The 23,089-nt window shown below is 38.0% G+C and overlaps 1 protein-coding gene across 1 annotated transcript; it reads left to right on the top strand.

Moving 5' to 3' along the window:
- The first annotated feature begins 2,903 nt into the window (after positions 1 to 2,903).
- Positions 2,904 to 15,871, top strand: LOC309482121 (ribosomal oxygenase 1-like). Its single transcript, XM_082147358.1, is given in 16 exon segments — positions 2,904 to 3,060; positions 4,440 to 4,574; positions 4,654 to 4,808; positions 6,128 to 6,227; positions 6,312 to 6,425; positions 8,258 to 8,364; positions 8,447 to 8,554; positions 10,331 to 10,365; positions 10,465 to 10,643; positions 12,696 to 12,800; positions 12,892 to 13,050; positions 13,052 to 13,060; positions 14,149 to 14,243; positions 14,649 to 14,748; positions 14,830 to 14,916; positions 15,025 to 15,871. Coding segments are annotated over 16 exon segments (1,629 nt in total). The 5' UTR covers positions 2,904 to 2,988; the 3' UTR covers positions 15,094 to 15,871.
- Positions 15,872 to 23,089: the final 7,218 nt, after the last annotated feature.

Raw genomic sequence — 23,089 nt, 5'->3', positions numbered from 1 at the left:
GGTTCATTCTCGTGTTACGCATCACGTTTGAGCTTCAGCAAGAACCAATGAGTTTCATTCTTGTGTAACACATCACGTTTGAGCTTCAGCAAGAACCAATGAGTTTCATTCTTGTGTAACACATCACGTTTGAGCTTCAGCAAGAACCAATGAGGTTCATTCTCGTGTTACGCATCACGTTTGAGCTTCAGCAAGAACCAATGAGTTTCATTCTTGTGTAACACATCACGTTTGAGCTTCAGCAAGAACCAATGAGGTTCATTCTCGTGTTACGCATCACGTTTGAGCTTCAGCAAGAACCAATTAGGTTTGCTCTTGCGCATCAAGCAGGTTCAGTTGAGCTTCTTTTCATGTTCACTGATCAATGTTTATATGTGAATAAAAGTTTAAATTCAATCTGTTCGTCATATAAAGCTATCGAGTCTCTTCAGCAAATTTGGACTAAATCGGTCAAATTAATATGGATTAGTTTTACGAGCTCTTTATAAACTTCTTGAAGCGTCACAATGGTAGTTGCGTAGCTGTCAATGGAGGGACAGAAAACTCTCAGATTTCATCAAAAAGATCTTCATTTGTGTTCTGAAGATGAACAAAAGTCTTCGGGTTTGGAACGACATGAGGGAGAGTAATCACCTTTAACAACCCGACTTTATTGTCGTAAAACAAATCAAGCTCAAAAACCCCCCACAAGGCATTTGCCATATTCAGAAGCACCTGATCCACATAGGATCAAATCCCGCCAGCGTTATCCATCCAGAGCAGCGCAAACAAACCCAGCAGGCCCTTTCCCAGCCTTATGCCGGATCACAGATTTAACACTAGTAAAATAAGACCCTAGTAACAGCTGCCAGACCCCTACATACCCACACCGCTGGACAGTGACGGATAGCGGGAGAGGAGCTCGCGTGATTGGTCCTTTCGCCTGAGGGGAATTACTGCATGATGCTCAAAATCACAAAGCAGAGTACAGTACCAACAGCAGAAAAGACATGCCGATTCCTATAAAGTTTAGACCAGAGTCCTACACGCATGTTGAGGGCGACACATAAACAATATATGTTGACGTGCGACTCTTTAGATAAAAAAAAAGCCTAATTAAAGACATCTTAAAGCACACAACACCTATAATAAGAGCTGTTAGACTAATAAAACGGTTTGGTGATTTAATGTTTCTTTTAGTCACGCCTGAACTGGCACGGCATTGCACAGATGGTCAGCAGGGCAGAGAGACAAAATATCTTTATTTTCCTTCACAATTAAAACGTGCAATGAGATGACAGACACCTTCACAGATGGGTGAGGAGGAAAACAACTCATTTACACACACACTGGGAACATGTCAGCACCCAAACACAGAAAATCAATGACCAACCTCACCACATCTGTCAACTGGGATACCAGATGCAGACCTAATCAATGATATTACCATACTTGTTCAAAATAATCAAACATTCACCGTCATTTATAACGTCTTGCGTCTGAATTATCAGACACAATAGGTTGTAATCAACAATATCAGATATGATCTGATCTTAAAAGTGTCAGACTAAAAATATCTCATACAGACATTGAGAATCTATGTTCATGTCATGCAAAGGCTTGTTGTGAGGATCTGATCTCTTGAGTCAAACTCTAAGAACAAATCAGATTCGATATTCTGAGTTTGTCAAGTGAGATCAGATCACAGAAGTGCGTATGTGATATTTTAACAATCAGATTAAGATATTCTCAATATGAGACATATCATATTATGACTCATTACATCCTCAGTGTGTCTTGGTTTCATCAGATCATGTTATTAGCCCTATATATAATAGCTAATAGATCAGATCACTGTCTGATATTATAAGTCAGATTAAATATTATAAATTAATGACATTATTAGAGTGTGTCTGATAATGATGATTAGATTAGATGTTATAAATTAAGAGTGTCTTATATTCGAATTTACGTATTTATTTATTAATAAATCAGATCAGTGTTTGTCTGATATTATTGATCAGATCAGATGCTGTAAAAGGACAATATTAGAGTGTGCCTGCTGTTGCTGTTAAGATTAGATGTTATTAATAAATCAGCTCAGTGTGTGTCTGATATTATTGATCAGATCAGATGCTGTAAAAGGACAATATTAGAGTATGCCTGCTGTTGCTGTTAAGATTAGATGTTATTAATAAATCAGCTCAGTGTGTGTCTGATATTATTGATCAGATCCAGTCTGTCGGATTTGTTCAACGCGTCATTTAAATGACCAACTTACACTGATTGCCTACAGTACTTTAGACACATAGAAATCTAAAAAGGACAAGGTCCCACCAAAGAACAATATTATTCATTATTATTAGAGCATTATCATAACAACAATATTTCCAATTTGAGTGTCATTTGTGGAAAAGAAATACAGGAATATTTTCCCCATCTGTTTGTTTGATGTTAGCCGCTGCTAACGTTAACCGACCCGCTAACGAACGACAACCCGTATTTTACTTTACCTCAGGATAAATCCATCAGACAGTACGTCAGTCCTCATAGACTCCTAGTCTTCAGCGTGTACATGGTGTCGGTAACGGACAGAAACGGCCCGGTAAACGTCTCCTGAAAACCCTCCGTCTCTCGGTGCAGCAAAACGCGTACACCAGCCGCGGCGTTAATGCGCATGCGCGAAAGCGGCCTGGGAGCTCGCGCGGTGTAACTGTTCAGTGCATTCGCGTGCTGCCATCTAGCGTTCAGAGCGGAGAGCTTGATTTACAATTATTTCCGGTGAGTTTTTGGTTATACGTCATCATAAAATGAATTTAGGATAATGAATTCACTGATAATCGTGTATATAGTATGTGTTTTATGTATTATACATGTGCGGATGTGGTAAAGGGGAATTGTTTTAAACATGTCGTTGCAGCTCCAGACCTGTAGGCGCTGTTTGTTTCTATTGTCTCCTGCAGAAGAAAAGCTCTCATGTGTCTCATGTCTGCTGTTCAGGACTGAGCCATGGAAAGAAAACACATGTCCGCATTATCTATTTATCAGACATTATCAGGAGGAGCAACATCTGAAGTGCAGGTAAAAAGGCTGCATTTGAGACATTTTAATTTTTTTGCGTGGTTGAAAGCTTCTTACGGGGGAACATAAACCTCATGTCAGTGAAACATTGTTAAACTATGCACATCAATATTGATTTCTAATGTAATGAAAACACACTGAATTATAGAATATATTGCAGAAACATTGTGCAAAACCTCTCTGTTCTTTTGCTAACAAAAACGTATTTGTATATAAATATGTATAAGTATAAATACCACTGTATATAAATATGATTAAATGGTATACACTATGACTAAAAACAAACTAATCTTCTAACTGTGTCTGCAAGGGAGTGTCAAAGTTTAGAGAAAAACTGTATAAAAATGTTAAAATAAGTTTATTCTAGCTAACTAACAGAATGGTTTGAATAAAATAGATTCAAATAAGTACATTGATTTAAAATGCATTAAATTAATAAATAATACATTTAACCGTAAAGTATAATATTGATTAGAAAAACAATAATTATGTAGAAGCATAGAAACTAAACATTTATGTATATTTATAATATACATTTTTCACCCTATAAATGTGGTCTTTATACACAAAAATATATTGCTGCCTTTTAAAGGGTTAGTTCACCCAAAAATGAAAATTCAGTCAGTAATTACTCACCCTCATGAGTCATATGACGAGACGAGAATACTTTTTGTGCGCAAACCCCCCCAAAAATAACGACTTTATTCCACTATTTATTTCCTTCTCTCTGAGCCTCAAGTTTTTTCACGTAGTGTTTTAGCGCAGCGTCTGTGTTGTACGTCACACGTAGGCTCACTATTGGCCGACACTGGTCATGTGTGTGATGCGTGTGACGTACAACACAGACGCTGCGCTAAAACACTACGTGAAAAAACTTGAGGCTCAGAGAGAAGGAAATAAATAGTGGAATAAAGTCGTTATTTTTGTTTTTTTGCACACAAAAAGTATTTTCGTCACTTTATAAACTTAAGATTGAGCCACTGGAGTCACTTGGACTATATTAACAATGTCTTTAATGTATTTTCTGGGCCAGCAAGTTATAATGTCTTAGAAGCCTATGGAGGAGTGAGACAGCTCTCAGATTTAATCAAAAATATCTTAATTTGTGTTCCGAAGATGAACGGAGGTCTTACGGGGTTGGAACAACATGAGGGTGAGGAATTACTGACAGAATTTTCATTTTTGGGAGAACTAACCCTTTAAATGTTAGGATGTGGGGCCCTTGCACCAGAATAATCACATTTGGGGGTCCAAATATAAGATTGAAAACCCTTGAATTAGAAAAATACCATGATATTACCAGCAGGTTATTACTACCATTTTTTTTTTTTTTTTTTGTAAGTGCTGTAAAATGTAATAGCATGACTTCTGTTTTGCAGGCTAAGGCACCAGCAGCAAAGAAAATCAAAAAGAAGGAGAATGGCATCCAATTAAACAAGAAATCAAATAAAAAGAAAAGAATGAAACCTCTGAAATCCCGCATGAGGCCCAGCAGCTCTGAGAAATCTGGAGGCGTAAGTGTCTAACTGTACAACGACAGATGCAGGAGCATCAGTGGAGATATGAAGCTCACGATGTTCTGGTTTTTTCCAGGAGAAGGACTGTGAGACCAATGACGCTGAAGGATTTGACAGTCCAGCCCTCGACGCACTCCTGACGGATCTGGCGAAGGTCAACAACAGCAGAGATAGAGCTAACAGACTGTTCCAGTGGCTGATTCACCCAGTCCAAGACAAAAGCTTCTTCAGGTTTGAGACCACACACACACACACACACACACACACACACATTTATAGCTCAATTGAATTAGTTTCATAATTGATGAACTTTGCAAAATTAATACTGTTGTTGAACTGAATTGAATCAACACTCAACTGACTTTAAGTCAAGTCATCTTCATTTATATAGCGCTTTTAACAACGTGGATTTACAGTGATAATAGGACTTTAGCTGAATAATGACACTATTGTCTTCTGTAAAGCTGCTTTATAGCTGAAATTGATGTTGTTTCATACTTGTTGAATTCTGTGACATCAATACTGTTGTTTTCTTATTTATTACTGTGAAACAATCTGTGTTGTATAAAGTACTGTAGAAATAAAGGACTTGAAACGCAAAATTATAAACATTATAAACTCAATGCTATAATGCAAAAACTCATTCCCTGTACCGTATGACAATAATAAAACTCATCCTGTCCAGACTTAATAATAAAAAAGCTTGTTACAACAAATTCTGCCATATTGATTAAAAATCATTAATTATTTTTTTGGTTTAAAACAGAGCTAATGATTCTCCCATGATTCTGAATAGATAGCTAGACAACATAACGTAATTTAGTAGCGGTTCTGACAAAATATTAATTTCTGCAGTCTATTAATAGAAAAACATTTCATTAATTTGAATAAATAAATAAAAACTTGGTTTGAGTAAATGATTCAATGACTCACTCATAAAGACTTCACTTCATTTTTGAACGAATCTCTTGAACGAATGATTCAATGACAAATAACATTTTTAACAGTCACTTGTCGCCACCTACTGGTGTAACGATGTAATTGATACAGTCTTTATTTGAAGCCTCAAGTTACTTTCAGAAGGCGAATTACTGTATTTTGATCTCTACCGTAGACATTAGTGTTTATACCCAAACTATAACTTTTATCCCAGTATTGTAACAGAAATAATGATAATGTGACTGTGTGAAATTGTGTCATACCTATTCATGACAACTGCTCTCTCTGGATCATAACACAGATCTGAATGTTCGCTGTGATCGGACTTGTCGAAAGTTTAATAGACAGAACTGAATCGTTGTCATTTAGGAATAAGATCGTGTGGCTTTTTGAATCGAGATCACGATCTTTTAACAGCTAATCACGCAGCTCTAAATTGCAGTCAACTACTTTTTTCATGAAAATGATATTCAATGTTTCTTTTGATATTGGTATTGGAATATGATCATTTTTCTTAAGCAGTTTGCATTAGATTGACCTAGTAAGTCATCCAGAAAGTTTACTAGAAGTTGCTTTGGATCAGAGATGTCTTGTTTTGTCTACATTTATAGAGAGAACTGGGAGAAGAAACCAATGCTGATCCATCGGCAGAATCCAGATTATTACAAAGGACTCTTTTCTACCGCCGAGTTTGACCAGATCTTAAGAAACGTAAGCAATTTTTGTTCTTTTGATTCAGAGGGAATCGGTATATCTAAAGCCGCCGTCAGATGTAATGTTCAGTGTTTTGCTCAGGATGATGTGCAGTATGGAGTGAACCTGGACGTGACGAGCTACACAAATGGCAAAAGAGAGACACACAATCCTCCAGGAAGAGCGTTGCCGTACACAGTGTGGGATTTCTACGAGGTACAGATCATGAACATTTCCCTAATACACTAAAACTGATATGTTGTATGATTCCTGGTATTACATTTTAGCTTTGATCATATATATGTATATATATATTAGGGGTGGAACGGTACACAGAAGTCACGGTTCGGTTCATACCTCGGTTCAGACATCACGGTTCGGTTCAAGTTCGGGACAATGGAGGGAAAAGCAAAACAAAAATGTTGAAGGCAATTTTTTTTTATTGTGCATGTCTGTAGGCTGTTCCACCAAAGGAAAATAAATGTTTTAAGCCTTGTATTTTTTAAATAAGTTTTATTAATAAAGTAAAGGCATAGAACCAGTTTATTTGTAGTGCATTGCCAATAGTTTTATATAATTAGTTTATTAATTAAATTAATAAAAAGACAAAAAAGACCTTGAGATATGTTTGGTAATTGTACCTGAATGAATTTAAAATTAATTTGCTATATTTCAGATCAATATATTTGTTTTCCTTAAAATTTTAATAACACTAACTTTATTCTCATCTGAATTATAAATAATTTATTTCTGTATAAATAATACTACCATTAAAAACAAATTTGATTTTCTTTTAATCAATGTAGAATGTGTAACTTTGTAACTGTGTTGGGTGACAGTTGTAGGTTACAGTTTGACAAGAGTTTACAGTTTGACAAAAGCACAATGTTGTGTTTTATTACGAGTGTACACAAATATAAGTAAACACTTTGCAGTTTGAATGATGTCCAATGAACAAAATGAGTATGTTTTTATGTTTCAACTGCTAGATCGCGCCCGCGCCTCTCTGAACACACACACACACACACACACACACACACGCGCGCGCGCGCACGCACGCACGCAGGCACACACACACACAACATATTCCAGCATTGCAAACTTGACATCGCAGCCTGTCCATTATAGCCTGTCTATGATTATAGCCATAGATATTATGTATATGATTATAGGCCATAAGTTATAGCCACGGAGCTTCAGAGCTAAGGCGGAGCTACAGATTAGGTGTCCCTAAAGAACCCGCGTATCTAACAGTAGTTCCGCATTACATTAATTAATTTGCACGCGAGTTTTATTTATTTTTATACCGTGTATTCTCCGTGTGTATTCATGCACCGAACCGTGACGCCCGTACCGTCTCGGTTCAATACGAATACATGTACCGTTCCACCCCTAATATATATGTGTGTGTGACCCTGGACCACAAAACCAGTCACATGGGTCAAAATTTTGAAACTGAGATTTATACATCATATGAAAGCTGAATAAATAAGCTTTCCATTGATGTATGGTTTGTTTGGATAGGACAATATTTGGCCAATATACAACTATTGAACATCTGGAATCTGAGGGTGCAAAAAAATCTAAACATTGAGAAAATCTCCTTTAAAGTTGTTCATTTATGTTCATGATTGTGCTGCATTCACTCACAAAAATAAATGTTTTATATATTTACGGTAGGAAATTTACAAAATGTCTTCATGGGACATGATCTTTACTTAATATCCTAATGATTCTTTGCATAAAAGAAAAAGCGATAATTTTGACCCATACAATGTATTGTTGGTTATTGCCACAAATATACCCGTGCGACATGTGACTGGTTTTGTGATCCAGGGTTATATATATATGTGTATATATATAACTCCAATAGTGGGGGCAATATAATGTAAAAGATGCAAAGGTGATAATATTCTGTTGTGCAAACATTCTTAAAATTAGTAGGGCTGTCTTAACAATAAACATAACACTTCTGTAAAGCCTCAGTTTTGATTTGACTGTGAAAGTGTGAAGTTTATTGACAGATGTTGTTTGCTGTGTATTGTCAGAGCGGCTGCTCTCTCAGGATGCTCAATCCTCAAGCGTTTTCCTCCACTGTGTGGCAAGTGCTCTCCATTCTTCTGGAGAAGTTTGGCAGCATGGCAGGCGCAAACATGTATGTGGCGATGCATAAACTTTACTCATAAATATTAGATTCTTCACTGTCAGTTATCATTGACCTGTGATATGTTTTTCAGGTATCTAACACCACCGGGGACGCAGGGCTTTGCTCCTCACTATGACGATATAGAGGCTTTCGTTGTTCAGCTCGAGGGCAAAAAGCACTGGAGAGTGTACAACCCTCGGTGAGTCATCATCAGTTATGCTTTAAAGAGTCAAGTCAAGTCAAGTTTATTTGTATAGCGCTTTTCACAATACAGATTGTATCAAAGCAGCTTCACAGTATTAAATTAAAATAATACAACAAAGTTTGTTTCAAGAGGAATTTATTGATTGATAAAATTAAATTAAATATCCCCAAAATATCCCCAACTGAGCAAGCCAAAGGCAACAGTGGCAAGGAACCGAAAAACTCCATCAAGTGACCTAATGGTGTCCTAAAACTCCAGCAGGTGACCTAATGGAGAAAAAAAAAAACCTTGGGAGAACCCAGGCTCAGTCGGGGGCCAGTTCTCCTCTGGCATTTATGAGCTAGAGACCGGATTGTAGTTTGAACTGTAGGATTATATGAATGCCTGGCCGAAGAGATGCAACTTTAATCTAGTTTTAAACTGGGAGAGCGAGTCTGAGCAACGAACAGTATCAGGAAGACTATTCCAGAGTTTTGGAGCCAAATGTGAAAATGCTCTCCCTCCTTTGGTGGTTTTGGATATCCTAGGTATGACCAAAAGCCTTGAATTTAGTGATCTTAAAGAGCGCGATGGATTATAGGGCGATAGAAGATCCGTTAAATTGACTGGAGCTAAGCCGTTTAGGGCTTTATAAGTCAGTAGCAATACCTTGTAATTAATACGGAACTTTATAGGTAACCAATGCAGTGATGATAAAATCGGTGTTATATGATCATATTTTCTTGATCTCGTAAGAACTCTAGCGGCGGCATTTTGGACTAACTGTAGCTTGTTTATTGAGGATGCAGGACAACCAGCTAATAAAGCATTACAGTAATCCAGTCTCGAGGTCATGAATGCATGAACTAACTTTTCTGCATCAGAAACTGATAGCATATTACGTAGCTTAGCAATGTTTCTAAGGTGGAAAAAGGCTGTTTTTGTAACATATGAAATATGATTTTCAAAAGACAGGTTGCAATCGAGTATAACACCCAGGTCTTTTACTGTAGAGGATAAAGTAACAGGACATCCTATGATGTTAAAGTTGTATTGTGCGAGGATTTGTGGGCGTTTTTTTGAACCGATAAGTATTACCTCTGTCTTGTCTGGATTTAATAAAAGAAAATTACGCGTCATCCAATCTTTTATATCTTTAACACACTCTGTCAATTTGGAAAATTTAGCGTTTTCATCCGGCCATGTTATCCCCTTTTTCAAAGTCTTGATTTAGTTTTTAGGTCTTCTAGAATAGGTTTTCATGCTTTAATGTTCCAAAAACACATTATTTTCCCCATATTCTCCATTGTTGCAGCTCCTCTCTTCCCAGTCTGTCAGTAACGCTCCGTTTAGTTCCTGTCTCTATGAAGCTCCTCCTTCTGTAAAGCACACTGTGCTCTGATTGGCCGGCTGGAGCAGTGTGTTGTGATTGGTCAAGCGCTTCGAGTGTGTTTGGGAAATGTCCCGCCCCTTACCATATACCAGCAGTTTAACACACTACTAACTAACTCAACCAGGCCCCGCCCCTTTATTCTCCGTATGAATTATTTAAATGAGGAATATTGTGACGTGTTTGTTCCCGGAAGAAACTCAAGACTACAATGGAGGCGTTTCAGGAGTTCAGAAACACTGACACTGATATAGAGAAGAACTCCCGCTGGAGGGACTTAGTGTTCACACAGCAACATTACACACTAAAGAAAGATGAACATGTGGGAAAAGCATAATAGGACTGTAACATATCAAACCCCTCAGAAAAACTAAACTAGTAGCTCTTCTGTCTTCTCTCAGTTCTGAAGATGAAGTGTTGCCGCTGGTGTCCAGTCGTAAGTACATAGCTGGTCATATTAGCTAACCTGATAAAAACACGTATTTGATTCTTTCTAAAGGGAATAAACCCTCTGTCTGTTGCTTTTCTCCTCAAGCTAATTTCAGTCAGAAGGAGATCGGGCAGCCCATCATGGACGTGGTGTTGGAAGCTGGGGATCTGCTGTATTTTCCCCGTGGCTTCATTCATCAGGGTGACTGTCTGCCCGACGTTCATTCTCTGCACATCACCGTCTCCTCCTACCAGAGGAACAGCTGGGGAGATCTGCTCCTGAAAGTACAAGCCTTTACTTCTGCTTCTGTGCCGTCAATCATTAATGAATTTCAACTGTCAAAACATCTTCACACCAAAATCTAAAGGAAAGGAACCTATTTTAGGGCCATTAAAGGGATAGTTCACCCAAAAGTGAAAATTCTCTCATTATTTACTCACATTAAAATTATTTACTTGAAAATCGTAGTATTTTTCTTACACACACCCAGGGCTTGACATTAGCACCCGTCAACCCGTCAAATGTGGGTGTATTTCAGGAGTGGCGTGTAACGCAGTCTCTTTCACTGGTTGAATTTGATATATAACACATACATTTTTCAATTGTAGTCTTTTAAAAAGGCATATGAAATAATAAACTAAGTGCAATGTAGTCATTTGCCTTGGATTAATATTGTTGGTGTTACAGGGCTTGAGTTACAGTGTGAGATTGCACATAATTTTACTCATTCCTGCAGATTTTGTGCTCAAAACCCAAAATGCGTGAACATTAAGCCGCCTCTCAGTACTAAATTCAGTTTGTTTTCGCTGCTTATTGCGCTTCATCAGTCAAACACACACAAAATAATGTCAAAATGCCGGTCTTGGCGAGTATTCATGTAAATGCAGTCAGTTGTGTTTTAAGTGAATGTAAACAGTTGAGAAAGAAAACGCATGTGTGACAGTATAATGGATCCGTGCGTCAGGTCTTAAAGTGACAGCAGCCTAATATACCTGATGCCAAATTACGAGATCATATTAAATATACACTACTGTTCAAAAGTTTGGGGTCAGTAAGATTTTTTATGTTTTTAAAAGAAGTATCTTCTGCTCACCATCAGGCTGCATTTATTTGATTAAAAATAAAAATACAAACAAAAACAGTAATATTGTGAAATATTATTCCAATTTAAAACAGCTGTTTTCTATGTTAATATACTGTAAAGTGTAATTTATTCCTGTGATCAAAGCTGTATTTTCAGCATCATTACTCCAGTCTTCAGTGTCACATGATCATTCAGAAATCATTCTAATTTGATGATTTGATGCTCAAGAAACATTCATTATTATTATCAATGTTGAAAACAGTTGTGTACGATTTTTTTTTTTCAAAATTCTTTGATGAATAGAAAGTTCAAAAGAACAGCATTTATCTGAAATCTAAAGCTTTTGTAACATTAAACACTATCGTTCAAAAGTTTGGGGTCTGTAAGAATTTTAATTTTACTTTTGGGGGAAATAAATAAATCAATACTTTTATTCATCAAGGATGAGTTACACTGATCAAAAGTTACAGTAAAGACATTTATAATGTTAGAAAATATTCTATTTTAAATAAATGCTGTTCTTTTGAACTTTCTATTCATCAAAGAATTTTGAAAAAAAATGTGTACGCTGTTTTCAACATTGATAATAATCATAAATGTTTCTTGAGCATCAAATCATCATATTAGAATGATTTCTGAAGGGTCATGTGACACTGAAGACTGGAGTAATGATGCTGAAAATTCAGCTTTGATCAAAATAGAAAAAATGTAAATGTTAAATTGTCATATTTCACAATATTACTGGGTTTTTTTTTTTGTGTGTGTGTTTTTTATCAAATAAATGCAGCCTTGGTGAGCAGAATATACTTCTTTTAAAAACATTAAAAATCTTACTGACCCCAAACTTTTGAACGGTAGTGTATTATGTCAGTTTTTCCCCAATGGTATCAATGTCAGAATTATTGCCAGTGAAAATGCTGAGTGGCTAGTAACTTTGGAAATCCAGTAATAAGCAAAAAGTTAATATCAAGCCCTGCACACGCCTATCATTTGGCTTCAGAAGACATTAATTCATCCACTGGGGTCGTATGGATTACCATCATGATTGCTGTGTGTGTTTTTCAAACATCAACCATTCATTTGCATTATGTGGACTCACAGAGATGGATTATTTTCCTAAAAATCTTTGTTTGCTGCTTTATTTCTTTTGATATTTGGTGTGAAATGTGCTCTAGAGATATTTATTATGTAAGACTCAGACCCCGATTCACTCAATGATATTGTCACTTCAGTGAATATTTTTGATTTGCAGTTGATGCCAGCAGCTCTGGAGATCGCGATGGAAGATGATGTTGAGTTCAGGAAGGGGCTGCCGCTCGATTACCTTCAGTTCATGGGAGTTCAGAACTCCGAGAAGGTACTTGTGTTCAGACTCCATTAATATACAAGCTCCAATCTGTCCATTCCTGATCTATATCGACACTGAAATGACTCGTGCATGTGAACAGGAAGACCCACGAAGAGACAAATTCATTGCACACGTTCAGGGCCTGATGAAGAAACTGATCCAGTGTGCGCCGGTTGATGCTGCTGTAGATCAGAAAGCCAAAGACTTTCTGCACGACTGCCTTCCACCTCTGCTGAACTCTGGTGAGTCTTACAACTCATAGTTTTCACGTGACACCTGAAGGGCGAAACAAGGCTTTCCTCCACTGCACGGCACACCAGTCATTTTTTCCAGGTTTTTACTAAGTACTAATGTAGTAATACAGTGATATTAAAAGACCAGTTTCAATATACACCTTATTGATGATGCGTATTATGTACATGCATCATCAATAAGGTGTATGCGGGATTTGATCTTTTAATATCACTGTTTTAATATAAGGCACATTAAGTTTTTTTCACGTTAAGCTTTAGTGTTTTAACTTTTAGTGATTGACACACTGCAGCAAGGGCTGCATATGCATCACAAGTGCCCAAATCTTGCATTTCTGAGCACATATTTTTTGTCATTCTTCTAACATGACATGTCATTCTTCATTAAGGGGCTTAATTAGTGGCAATCTCCATAGAAACAACTATATTTAACAAATTAAAAACATATTACAAAACAATTTAAAATTGGATTTTAGAGCACAAACCCATATGGAAAATTCAGACAACTTAGTAGCAACAATTTTACTCTCTGTTTAAACTTTTCTTTAGAAACCTCAATAAGTGATGTGGGAAGACTGTTCTGTATAATACACTAAACTGTGTTTGAGTCGTACGAGAGTAGGCAGGCCTAATAAGACAACTACTACGAGTCGGATACTGGTGAAATTCATTATTAAAAATAAAAATATTACAAAAGTGCTGGGGGAATAACTTTTTTATAGAGCTATAAACGAATAAAGCAATTTGAAGTTAATTCACTTGGTAAACACTAAGAATACTTGCCTGAGCAAACAGTGATTGGGAGGGGTGTCTACGATTTACACACAATATTATTCCTAAAGCTCGCTTCTGAAGTCGAAAAATAGATTCCAGTTTAGTTGGGGGGGGGGGGGGGGGGGGGGGGGGGGGGGGGGGTACTAGCCCAAGCAACATTACAGTAACTGATATATGGGTACAACATTGAGTAATACAACATAACTGCAACTTTTTTGTTAATCAAGTGCCTTTTGAGAGGTGATCTAAATATTAGTGGTTTGAAATAGATGGAAAATTTGTTCCATGGATGTTTTGTGCTCCAGTCACGTGACTGAAAACTATCAGTTTAGGCTCCTGCTCGATGGGGAGACGGTGAGGCCCTTAATGTCACTGTTGAACTCAAGGGCCAAACCAAAATCAGACTGATGCGGGCCGGAGCGGCAAGGTACCTCATCCAGAACATTATCTTCCTGTAACACTTCTCAATCTACAGAGCAAAAGACATTATATTTCACTTTCCTTTAAGGTGCATAAAAAGTGAGTCTGATTTGAACATGATTAACTCAAAATAATATAACTCCAGATGGATGTTCAGATAAAGATACACATTTATTTAGTTGTTTTGTTGTGATAAATGTGACCCTGGATCACAAAACCAGTCACATGTCGCACGCCAAATATTGTCCTATCCTGACAAACCGTACATCAATGGAAAGCTTATTTATTCAGCTTTCATATGATGTATAAATCTCAATTTAAAAAAATTGACCCATGTGACTGGTTTTGTGGTCCAGGGTCACAAATGGTATATGCCATGTGTTAGAATAAAAAAAATAACTTGTCTTCATAGGTTGTGCAGTGATGGAGACACTGTGCGTCTGTATTACACTACTGAGAACTCTAGAGTCTATCATAAAGAAGAACCCAAGGACATTGAGATGAAAGCTGAGGTAAACCTGCACTCTCTAATGTCTCTAATGACTGTAGCTTTTACCTTTATTAAGCATTTGACTGATCATGTGTTTTAACAGCACATAGATGCCATGGAGTTTCTGATTCATTCATATCCCAAGTTTGTTTCTGTGGCCAGTTTACCATGCGAGACAGCGGAGGCTAAGGTACCGTGTGGATTTCATGGACTTTAGCCCTATATGACCTGTTGAAATTGCATGTATGTGTTTATGCACATGTGTTATTCTGTGTTTGAAATGAATCTCGTTTTGCAGATGTCTCTGGCCGAGCTGCTCTTCGAGAAGGGAATGATCCACACAGCCGAACCTTTGACCGCTAAATAAAAATATTAGTTGTTGGCCAAAGAAAACGAGGGTTCTACATCATATGCTTGTCATCTGTTCAAACGGCAATGTTTTTTAAAACTCCAATGTGTATAAAACATCTATTGAAAGCAAACCAGAGTATTTTTGAGGTTTCTTTTCTTTGTACCAGGCGTGTGTGTGCGTGTGCGTGTACAGTACAGGCCAAAAGTTTGGACACATTACTATTTTTAATGTTTTTGAAAGAAGTTTCTTCTGCTCATCAAGCCTGCATTTATTTGATCAAAAATACAGAATATATATATTATTGTGGATATATTATTACAATTTAAAATAATTGGTTTTCAATTTCAATATACTTAAAAAAATAATTTATTCCTGTGATGCCATGCTGAATTTTCAGGATCATTACTCCAGTCTTCAGTGTCACATGTGACATCCAGTCTATCACATGATCCTTTAGAAATCATTCTAATATTCTGATTTATTATAAGTGTCGGAAACAGTTCTGCTGCCTAATATATTTGATGAATAAAAGGTTAAAAAAGAGCTGCATTTATACAAAATAAAAAAATATTTTCTAATAATATAAATCTTCACTATCACTTTTTATCAATTTAACACATCCTTGCTGAATAAAAGTATTGATTTATTCCAAAAAAAGAAAGAAAAAAAATTACTGACCCCAAATTACTGACCAGTCGTGTATATTGTTGTTACAAAAGATTTCTATTTTTAAAACATTTGCTGCTTTTTTTTTTTTTTTACTTTTTATTCATCAAAGTATCCTAAAAAAGTATCACAGGTTATGAAAAAATATTAAGCAGCAGAACTGTTTCCAACTTTGATAATGAATCATCATATTAGAACGATTTCTAAAGGATCATGTGATAGACTGGAGTAACGATCCTGAAAATTCAGCTTTGCATCACAGAAATAAATGATAATTTAAAGTATAATAAATTGAAAACCAATTATTTTAAATTGTAATAATATATCACAATATTACATTTTTCTTCTGTATTTTTGATCAAATAAATGCAGGCTTGATGAGCAGAAGAAACTTCTTTCAAAAACATTAAAAATAGTAATGTGTCCAAACTTTTGGCCTGTACTGTATATATACACTCACCTAAAGGATTATTAGGAACACCATACTAATACTGTGTTTGACCCCCTTTCGCCTTCAGAACTGCCTTAATTCTACGTGGCATTGATTCAACAAGGTGCTGAAAGCATTCTTTAGAAATGTTGGCCCATATTGATAGGATAGTTGATGGAGATTTGTGGGATGCACATCCAGGGCACGAAGCTCCTGTTCCTAGCCTGGTAATACCAAACTCTGCTACTTCGCTTTGCTTCGTAGACAGAGTCTGGAATGGCATAATAGAGAAGTGTTTTCTCTCGCGCGGGGGGGGGGGCGCTTGTCTGAAGTTTAAAATCATTGGTTACCCGTAAGCCAATCACATAACGTTTGGTTATGGCGTGTGTTATGCGCATGCTCAGCCGCATCTAACTTCCACTGTAAACACACGTATGATGCGAAAACAAAAACCATCGAGCGAAACACCGGAGTGAACATGGCTGTGAACGACTTTTGCAGATTATGTGAAGTAAATCTATGCATCCACGGTACAATCAGCGTCTACGTCACGGCTCTCAGCCCGCCCTCTGTTCGTTGATTGGCCCGGCTGTTTTCAGGCCGGAGGAAAACGGAAAGCTATGAAGCGAAATGAAATTGAGCGGAAGTACGAAGTCTGACGTAGTCAGGCTACCTGTTCCACCACATCCCAAAGATGAACTGCTACTGTACTAAGGGCATGTAACGTTAAACACAGTAACACACAACACGTCCAGATCTTACCTTCATAATTGTGGATGTAGCTTGAAGCCCTTCTCCTTCTTGGTTGTCGATGTATGGGTTAGTGTTTGGATAATTCGACTCACGTCGTTCACCGTAACACTAGGGACATCTTGAAGCGACCGAGTGAAAAACACCATAGTTGCTATTAGGTGTGTTCGACATCGGCTGCGGCTGGATGTAACCGATCGGCGAGAGTAGCCGCGTGCAGGCGGCGAGGAGCTGCAAACGGAGACGTGAAGTCGGACACTTTCTGGTTCCCGTAGTGACCGCTCACGTGGTGTTTGCATACTTTACCACAGCTGAAGTGAAATAAATGTAATATTGGCCAAATAGTACACAGATGTTTCAGAGACATTTTCATTCAATAGGCCTACTTTATGTACTGCTTCATACAGCGTCTGTTTGAACAAGAATAAAGTTCAACATAATTGTTACTATTAATGAAGTGGAGTCTATACGTTTTTTAATCAGTTTTAATTTGATAAACATGACACAATATAACATACGACATGAAAAGAGTGTTTACTGTTATAAAAAACTGATTTGAGAGCTTTAGAGGAACTAAAGGTGTTCGAATAAACACGAAACACACGTGATCGTTGTCATGCGGTGAATCCGGCCAATCGTGGGACAGCTGTGTCGTCATCAGCCCTCCTGCAGCCCAGTGCAGCTGCTCTTGAGAAGTCGGAGGAGGCCAAGATGGCGCTCTGAGCAGACACTTCTGGTTGAGCTCTGCAAACCTAGCTGTTATAATTATATTGAATAGGGTGAACATATATTTTATTGCGTTTTTTTTTTTGACAATTACTGCTCACTGCAACTTTTGGCTGTTGTCCACGGACCAAAATGAGCAAAACAGAGAAGAGAAAGACTGAACCCAAGAAGTCGTTAGCTAATACCGGCTCTGTTAGCAAGCCTGCTAATGTTAGCAAATCAGCAAAGCCAACTTCCACTCCTGATAAGCCTGCCGACGCTAAAAATACTCTTATCGATTCCATGCATGACTATTTGGAAGCAACTTCCGACCCATCACAACATGTCCTCATGGAAGAAGTCTTTCCTTCTCTCCCTATCACACCATGTGCCTCTCCTGCTGGTAAGATAAGAAAAGTTATGGACACAGAAGCATCTACCGTTCTCTCCCAGCTCTCGTCACTTACCAAGCTGATTAACTCTAGGTCAGATACTCTCGAAAAAATGGTTAGCGGCAACTCCATAGTGATCTCCGAGATGAAAAAGGCTGTTCAAGAGAACACTAAACATATCACAGCTGTGATAGAGTCTTTTGATGCTGTCTGTGCCGAGATAAATGACATGAAAGACAGAGTTGCCAATATGGAAACGCAAGTCGAAAAATGTCAGACAAACGCCGAAGCACAGGAGAGACGCATCTCTCATCTTGAGAGCTACTCGCGCCGTTGGAATCTTAAACTTTACGGCCTAGCCGAGAAGGAGAAGCAAGACGTGCGGCAAGAAGTTATCCAGGTCTGTCAGTCTGTTTTACCGGAGGCAAAAGATAAACTTCCAGATGTCGTTGACACGGTACACCGACTCGGCCCCATGAAACCCAGCAACAACCAACCTAGAGGAGTCATTATACAATTTACATCCAGGATTTACCTTCTTGAAAGACAACAACTTGAAGCTGGCGGAAGACCTGTCAGCTGATGACCGCGCCCGGAGAAACCGACTCTGGCCAGCCGTGGATAAAGCACGCAAGGAGAACAAGCTGGCATTCTTCGTTGGAGGACGCGCGTTCGTGAATGGGAAAGACATTTTTCCACCTCAGTGACTGGTTCTGTGATGGCACAAGGTAGCTACAAACTGGAGTAAAATATGGCTTAGCTGTCTTTACTATCTCTCACATTATTTTTTATTTTTCTTCTCTTTATTATCTGATTTTGTATGCAATCGCGCTAAAGAGCCGATTAGAACTGCTGTACTTTTGTTGATAATATTATGCCCTTTAATTTAAGTAGGCATGCAGCACTTTGATTATTGCTCCTGACAGAGCTGAACAGCAGCCTTTTTATTGAGCGAGGTTTTTGTTTTTTCTTTCTATAAAGAGTGAGAGGTTTAATTGTTTGTTCTCTTCAAATATATAATTATTTGAGATGGTACATGTGCCACATTAGCTTAACTTACTACTATTTCTTGTTATGTTCTAAGTTCACATTTCCCCATAGGGTTTGCAGTTCTCACCTTCTACAGTACTCTAAGTGACCACAGGTTTTCAACTTAACTACTCTTTTGCTTATTCGGTCTAAGTTTTCATTTATTTCTTATTTTTTTTATTATTATTTTTTTTATCTTATTCTATCCTTATGTCTTTGTCCATTATTTCCTTAAATGCGAGAGGTTTAAGAAACAACATTAAACGTAAAGCCGTATTTTTGTTTTGCAAGCAGTTTAACATAGATTTTTGCTTTATACAAGAGTCCCACTCAACAGAACAAGACAAATCTTTCTGGAGGTCGCAGTGGGGTGATGATTTGTGGATGTCCCATGGCACAGAGCGGGCTGCAGGTGTTTGTATACTGAAACGCAGATTTAATGGGAAAATTTTGATCTCTGACTGCGATAAAAATGGCCATTACATTTTTTTAATACTCGAGGCTGCACAGTCCCTTTATATTCTAGTCAATGTGTATGGCTTCAACTATCAAACAGAGAATAATATCTTTTTTGACAAGTTGGGAGAGCGTTTGCTGTACTGGTTATCCAAATATCCAGATTCTTTCATAATCTTTGGTGGCGACTTCAACACTGTGTTGGACAACAGTATGGATAGATGGCCCTCTAGAAGTTCAGACTCCTCTACCTCACATATAAGGCTATTTGCACAAAGATTTGATTTGGCTGATTCCTGGAGGGACTCGCATCCGGCTCAAAGAGCATATACTTGGTGCAACAAGACACAGACCAGTCACTCGCGCATCGACTATTGGCTTATTTCAAAAGATTTGAAGGAAGTTAAAACAGATATTTTTCCTACGCCACTTTCAGATCACAAAACAGTTCATTTAACTGTCCCTTTGTCTTTCTCCTCTAGTGCTAAGTCTTCATATTGGAAGCTTAACAGTACTATCCTCGAGCATAAAGAAGTGATTACCGAAGTTCATAATCTGATAAAACATTATTGGAGCAAAGCTTTAGCTGAAAAGATATTCTGTAATAACTGGGAGCTTCTGAAATATGAACTTGGTAAATTTTTTAGAAAATACTGCATTGAGTTAGCAAGGAGAAGAAGGGCTGAGGAGACAGAGGTAATAGAGAATATTGCTTTTTTTACTTCTGTAAGGCCCGCTATATTTGGCCCAATCTCCGGTTCGCCAATACACGGGGAAGGTTATCACATGTTCTGTCCTCACTCATGCAAAGTATTGGTTGGTTAAATTTGCAATACATTAATCATATGTATTTACTTGTTAATTCATCTGACTCCATAAATGAAAGGTTTTAATAATATCTGTGCCTCACTAAAAGTGAGCGAATGTTTGACTATTCCTTTTAACCATTAAATAAACAATGTCAAACCCAGTTGGAATAATCACATTGTAGCAATTTAATATTTCAGATATCAGAGATCAATTCCACAATCAATTCAAATATCTAGAACATGGTTATACATTGGTTACACCAAAGAATCTTACCCAGCTTGTACCTGAGATAGAGAGAGAGAAAGGGAAAGAAAGAGGGAGAGAGAGAGAGAGAGAGAGAGAGCGAGAGAAACCACCTATCCAATTCCACATCCAGCCAAAAAGAAGAGACCGAGAGAGCCAGAACACCTTCCTTTATCCTCTGACCAGGTGAGAAGGGGGATGGGGTGAGACCACCCTCAAATGGCTTCTATCCAACAGAAGGGGGGTTGCCTTATCTGGCATTATCTCTAAACCAGTTTCCTATGAACTTCTATAAACCTTATTTCCTTTTATTTTATCTATCTGGATATGAGATATCTGTACCACTCACTTTGAGACATTTCAAATGACACCAAAAGCATAACAGTCAATGATAAACATTCGCATTAAACCATGCTCTTGTGTGGGTTCTTAGTTTCTGAGAGGAAGAAAGGCTGTATTGGGGAGGTCAAATGTTAATCAGCCAGCAGGGCCCTTTTGTCCCATAAATCAGGCCTCAACCAGTATTTTCAGTCTTACAGTTTCCCTCCTTGATCCCGTGGGTCACATTCCGATGAACACTTACGGGGTCACAGTAAGACGTTTGTTATAGTCCTTGAAGAAGTAGCACAAAAATTGTCTTTGCAATGTTGGCATCTGTAGAAGCTCAGTGGGCGGTGTTCACCTGCAGAACACCTGTTCTCACCAGGTGTATAGCTTGAGTCCAGCGGGTGGATGAATGCGTTCAGGTTCTCTTCCTGTAATCCTGTGACGTGAGCAAAGTTCATAGAGTCAATCTGGACCTTTTGTGACTTGTTCAGTTGACGTGTCATTCCTTCAGGGAGAAACTTCCGCTTCCCTGGCACCTTCTCCACGATGATGATCTGACCCTTCTTGACCAATCCTGTCACCTCCAGCGGTACGGTTGTCTGGGCAGACCTCAGTGGATGAAGGGGTTCTCCTTTGGTCCACACGGCTTTGTGTGCGACACCTGAAAAGCATCTTAAATGTCCGCTTCACGATTGAGCACATATGAACTTACAGTCGTAAGGAAATGCATAGGAACGCATAATGCAATAAGGAAAAATCATGTCATGTTCAATGTAAAATACCATGTTCATGTCAGCAATTGTGAGTGGTACGTTTGGTCTCATTAATTACCTGATTTTTAATTACCACGTCAATAGTACTCCTATAGAGGGTCAAGGAAGGACAAAGGAAGATCTTACGAGCTCTTACCCTGTTTCTAGAAACATTTAAATAAATGGCATTCTAACAAAACAACCAGTGCTATTTTAGTGTAACCAAACATAGAGATGTCCAAATACATTGTTGCAAGTAAAATGGACAATATACAAATATGCAGATAAGTTTCAGAAATGTTTTTCTGAATTACTCAAAGGAAATCAAAATAAGTTTCAGAAAATTAAAATCAAAATAGGTTTCAGAAATGCAGCAAGAGGTCGGTGTAAACCAATCAATGGTTTTGTGTTTGTGTGAGAATTTTTTAGAATGTCAGAGTGTGTTTTTGTCTGTGAGAGTGTTTTTGTGTGTGTGTGTGTGTGTGTGTGTGTGTGTGTGTGTGTGTGTCTGTGAGAGAGTGTGTTTGAGAGTGTGTGTATTGATCTGGCTAAGTCACAGTCGATGACAGAGTTGAATTGTAAATTTTTGTACTTGATTGAATTGGTCTCACTTCAGATTTATCCATTTTACTTATGTTTCTGTTATTAGTGGTATGTTGAGAAATCAGGGGCCCTCTGATCTTCCAACTCCCACCAACAATCATAGAGTTTGAAATTTAATGGCAGGTCTGCCTTAGAATTTGTCTTGATTTGTGACTGTAGCCATTCAGTTGTTCATGTGTGTTACATTAGTTAGCAGTTGGTTGTGAATAGCGTATGCTATTCTCTGTGTCTCTGTTAGACCATGATCATGAGATCAGCTCCACCCTGTGTGTGTGAAGCTATCTGGATCTGTTAGTGTGAAGATGACACATCTTCGTCTGATGTGTTGTGTTCACCCTGGATAGACTCTATCTACCCCAGGTGATGTTGCTGTGAGGGTATAGTGATGGAGGTGTGTGTTCAGTGTTCATGTCTAGGAGATGGGTGGAATCTAATCGATAACAATTGTGTTGCAAATTTCGATCCAGTTCTAAACTGGGAGGCCATATTTATGCAGTAATGTGATAGTGTGACGTGTGAAAAGGCCTTTTATAATGTCTTTTCACCCATCTCCCGAGTCTCAGGTTATGTTCGAACAATTTCGCTGTCCTGGATTTGCTCCAGGTGGGCTCCACCATTTTGCAGAAGTAGCCTAAGCCTGAGACAGAAAACAGAGGAGAGCGAACCACAGATAATTCCAATATTTCAAAAGCATTAAATTCAGACGTGTAGAATTCTTTTACTTGTTAGCAATTTTAATTCCAGATGTCACATGAAACCGAGTTTCATTGACCACGTCTGAATTGTTGCTGTTGTCTCAGTGTGTTGTGACACCTGAAGCTGCTTTTTCAGTTCAGCCTTCAGTCTGC

This window comes from Leuciscus leuciscus, assembly GCF_965113295.1.
Source record: "Leuciscus leuciscus genome assembly, chromosome: 19".
NCBI lineage: Eukaryota > Metazoa > Chordata > Actinopteri > Cypriniformes > Leuciscidae > Leuciscus > Leuciscus leuciscus.
This window is presented reverse-complemented; position numbering and strand designations above follow the sequence as displayed.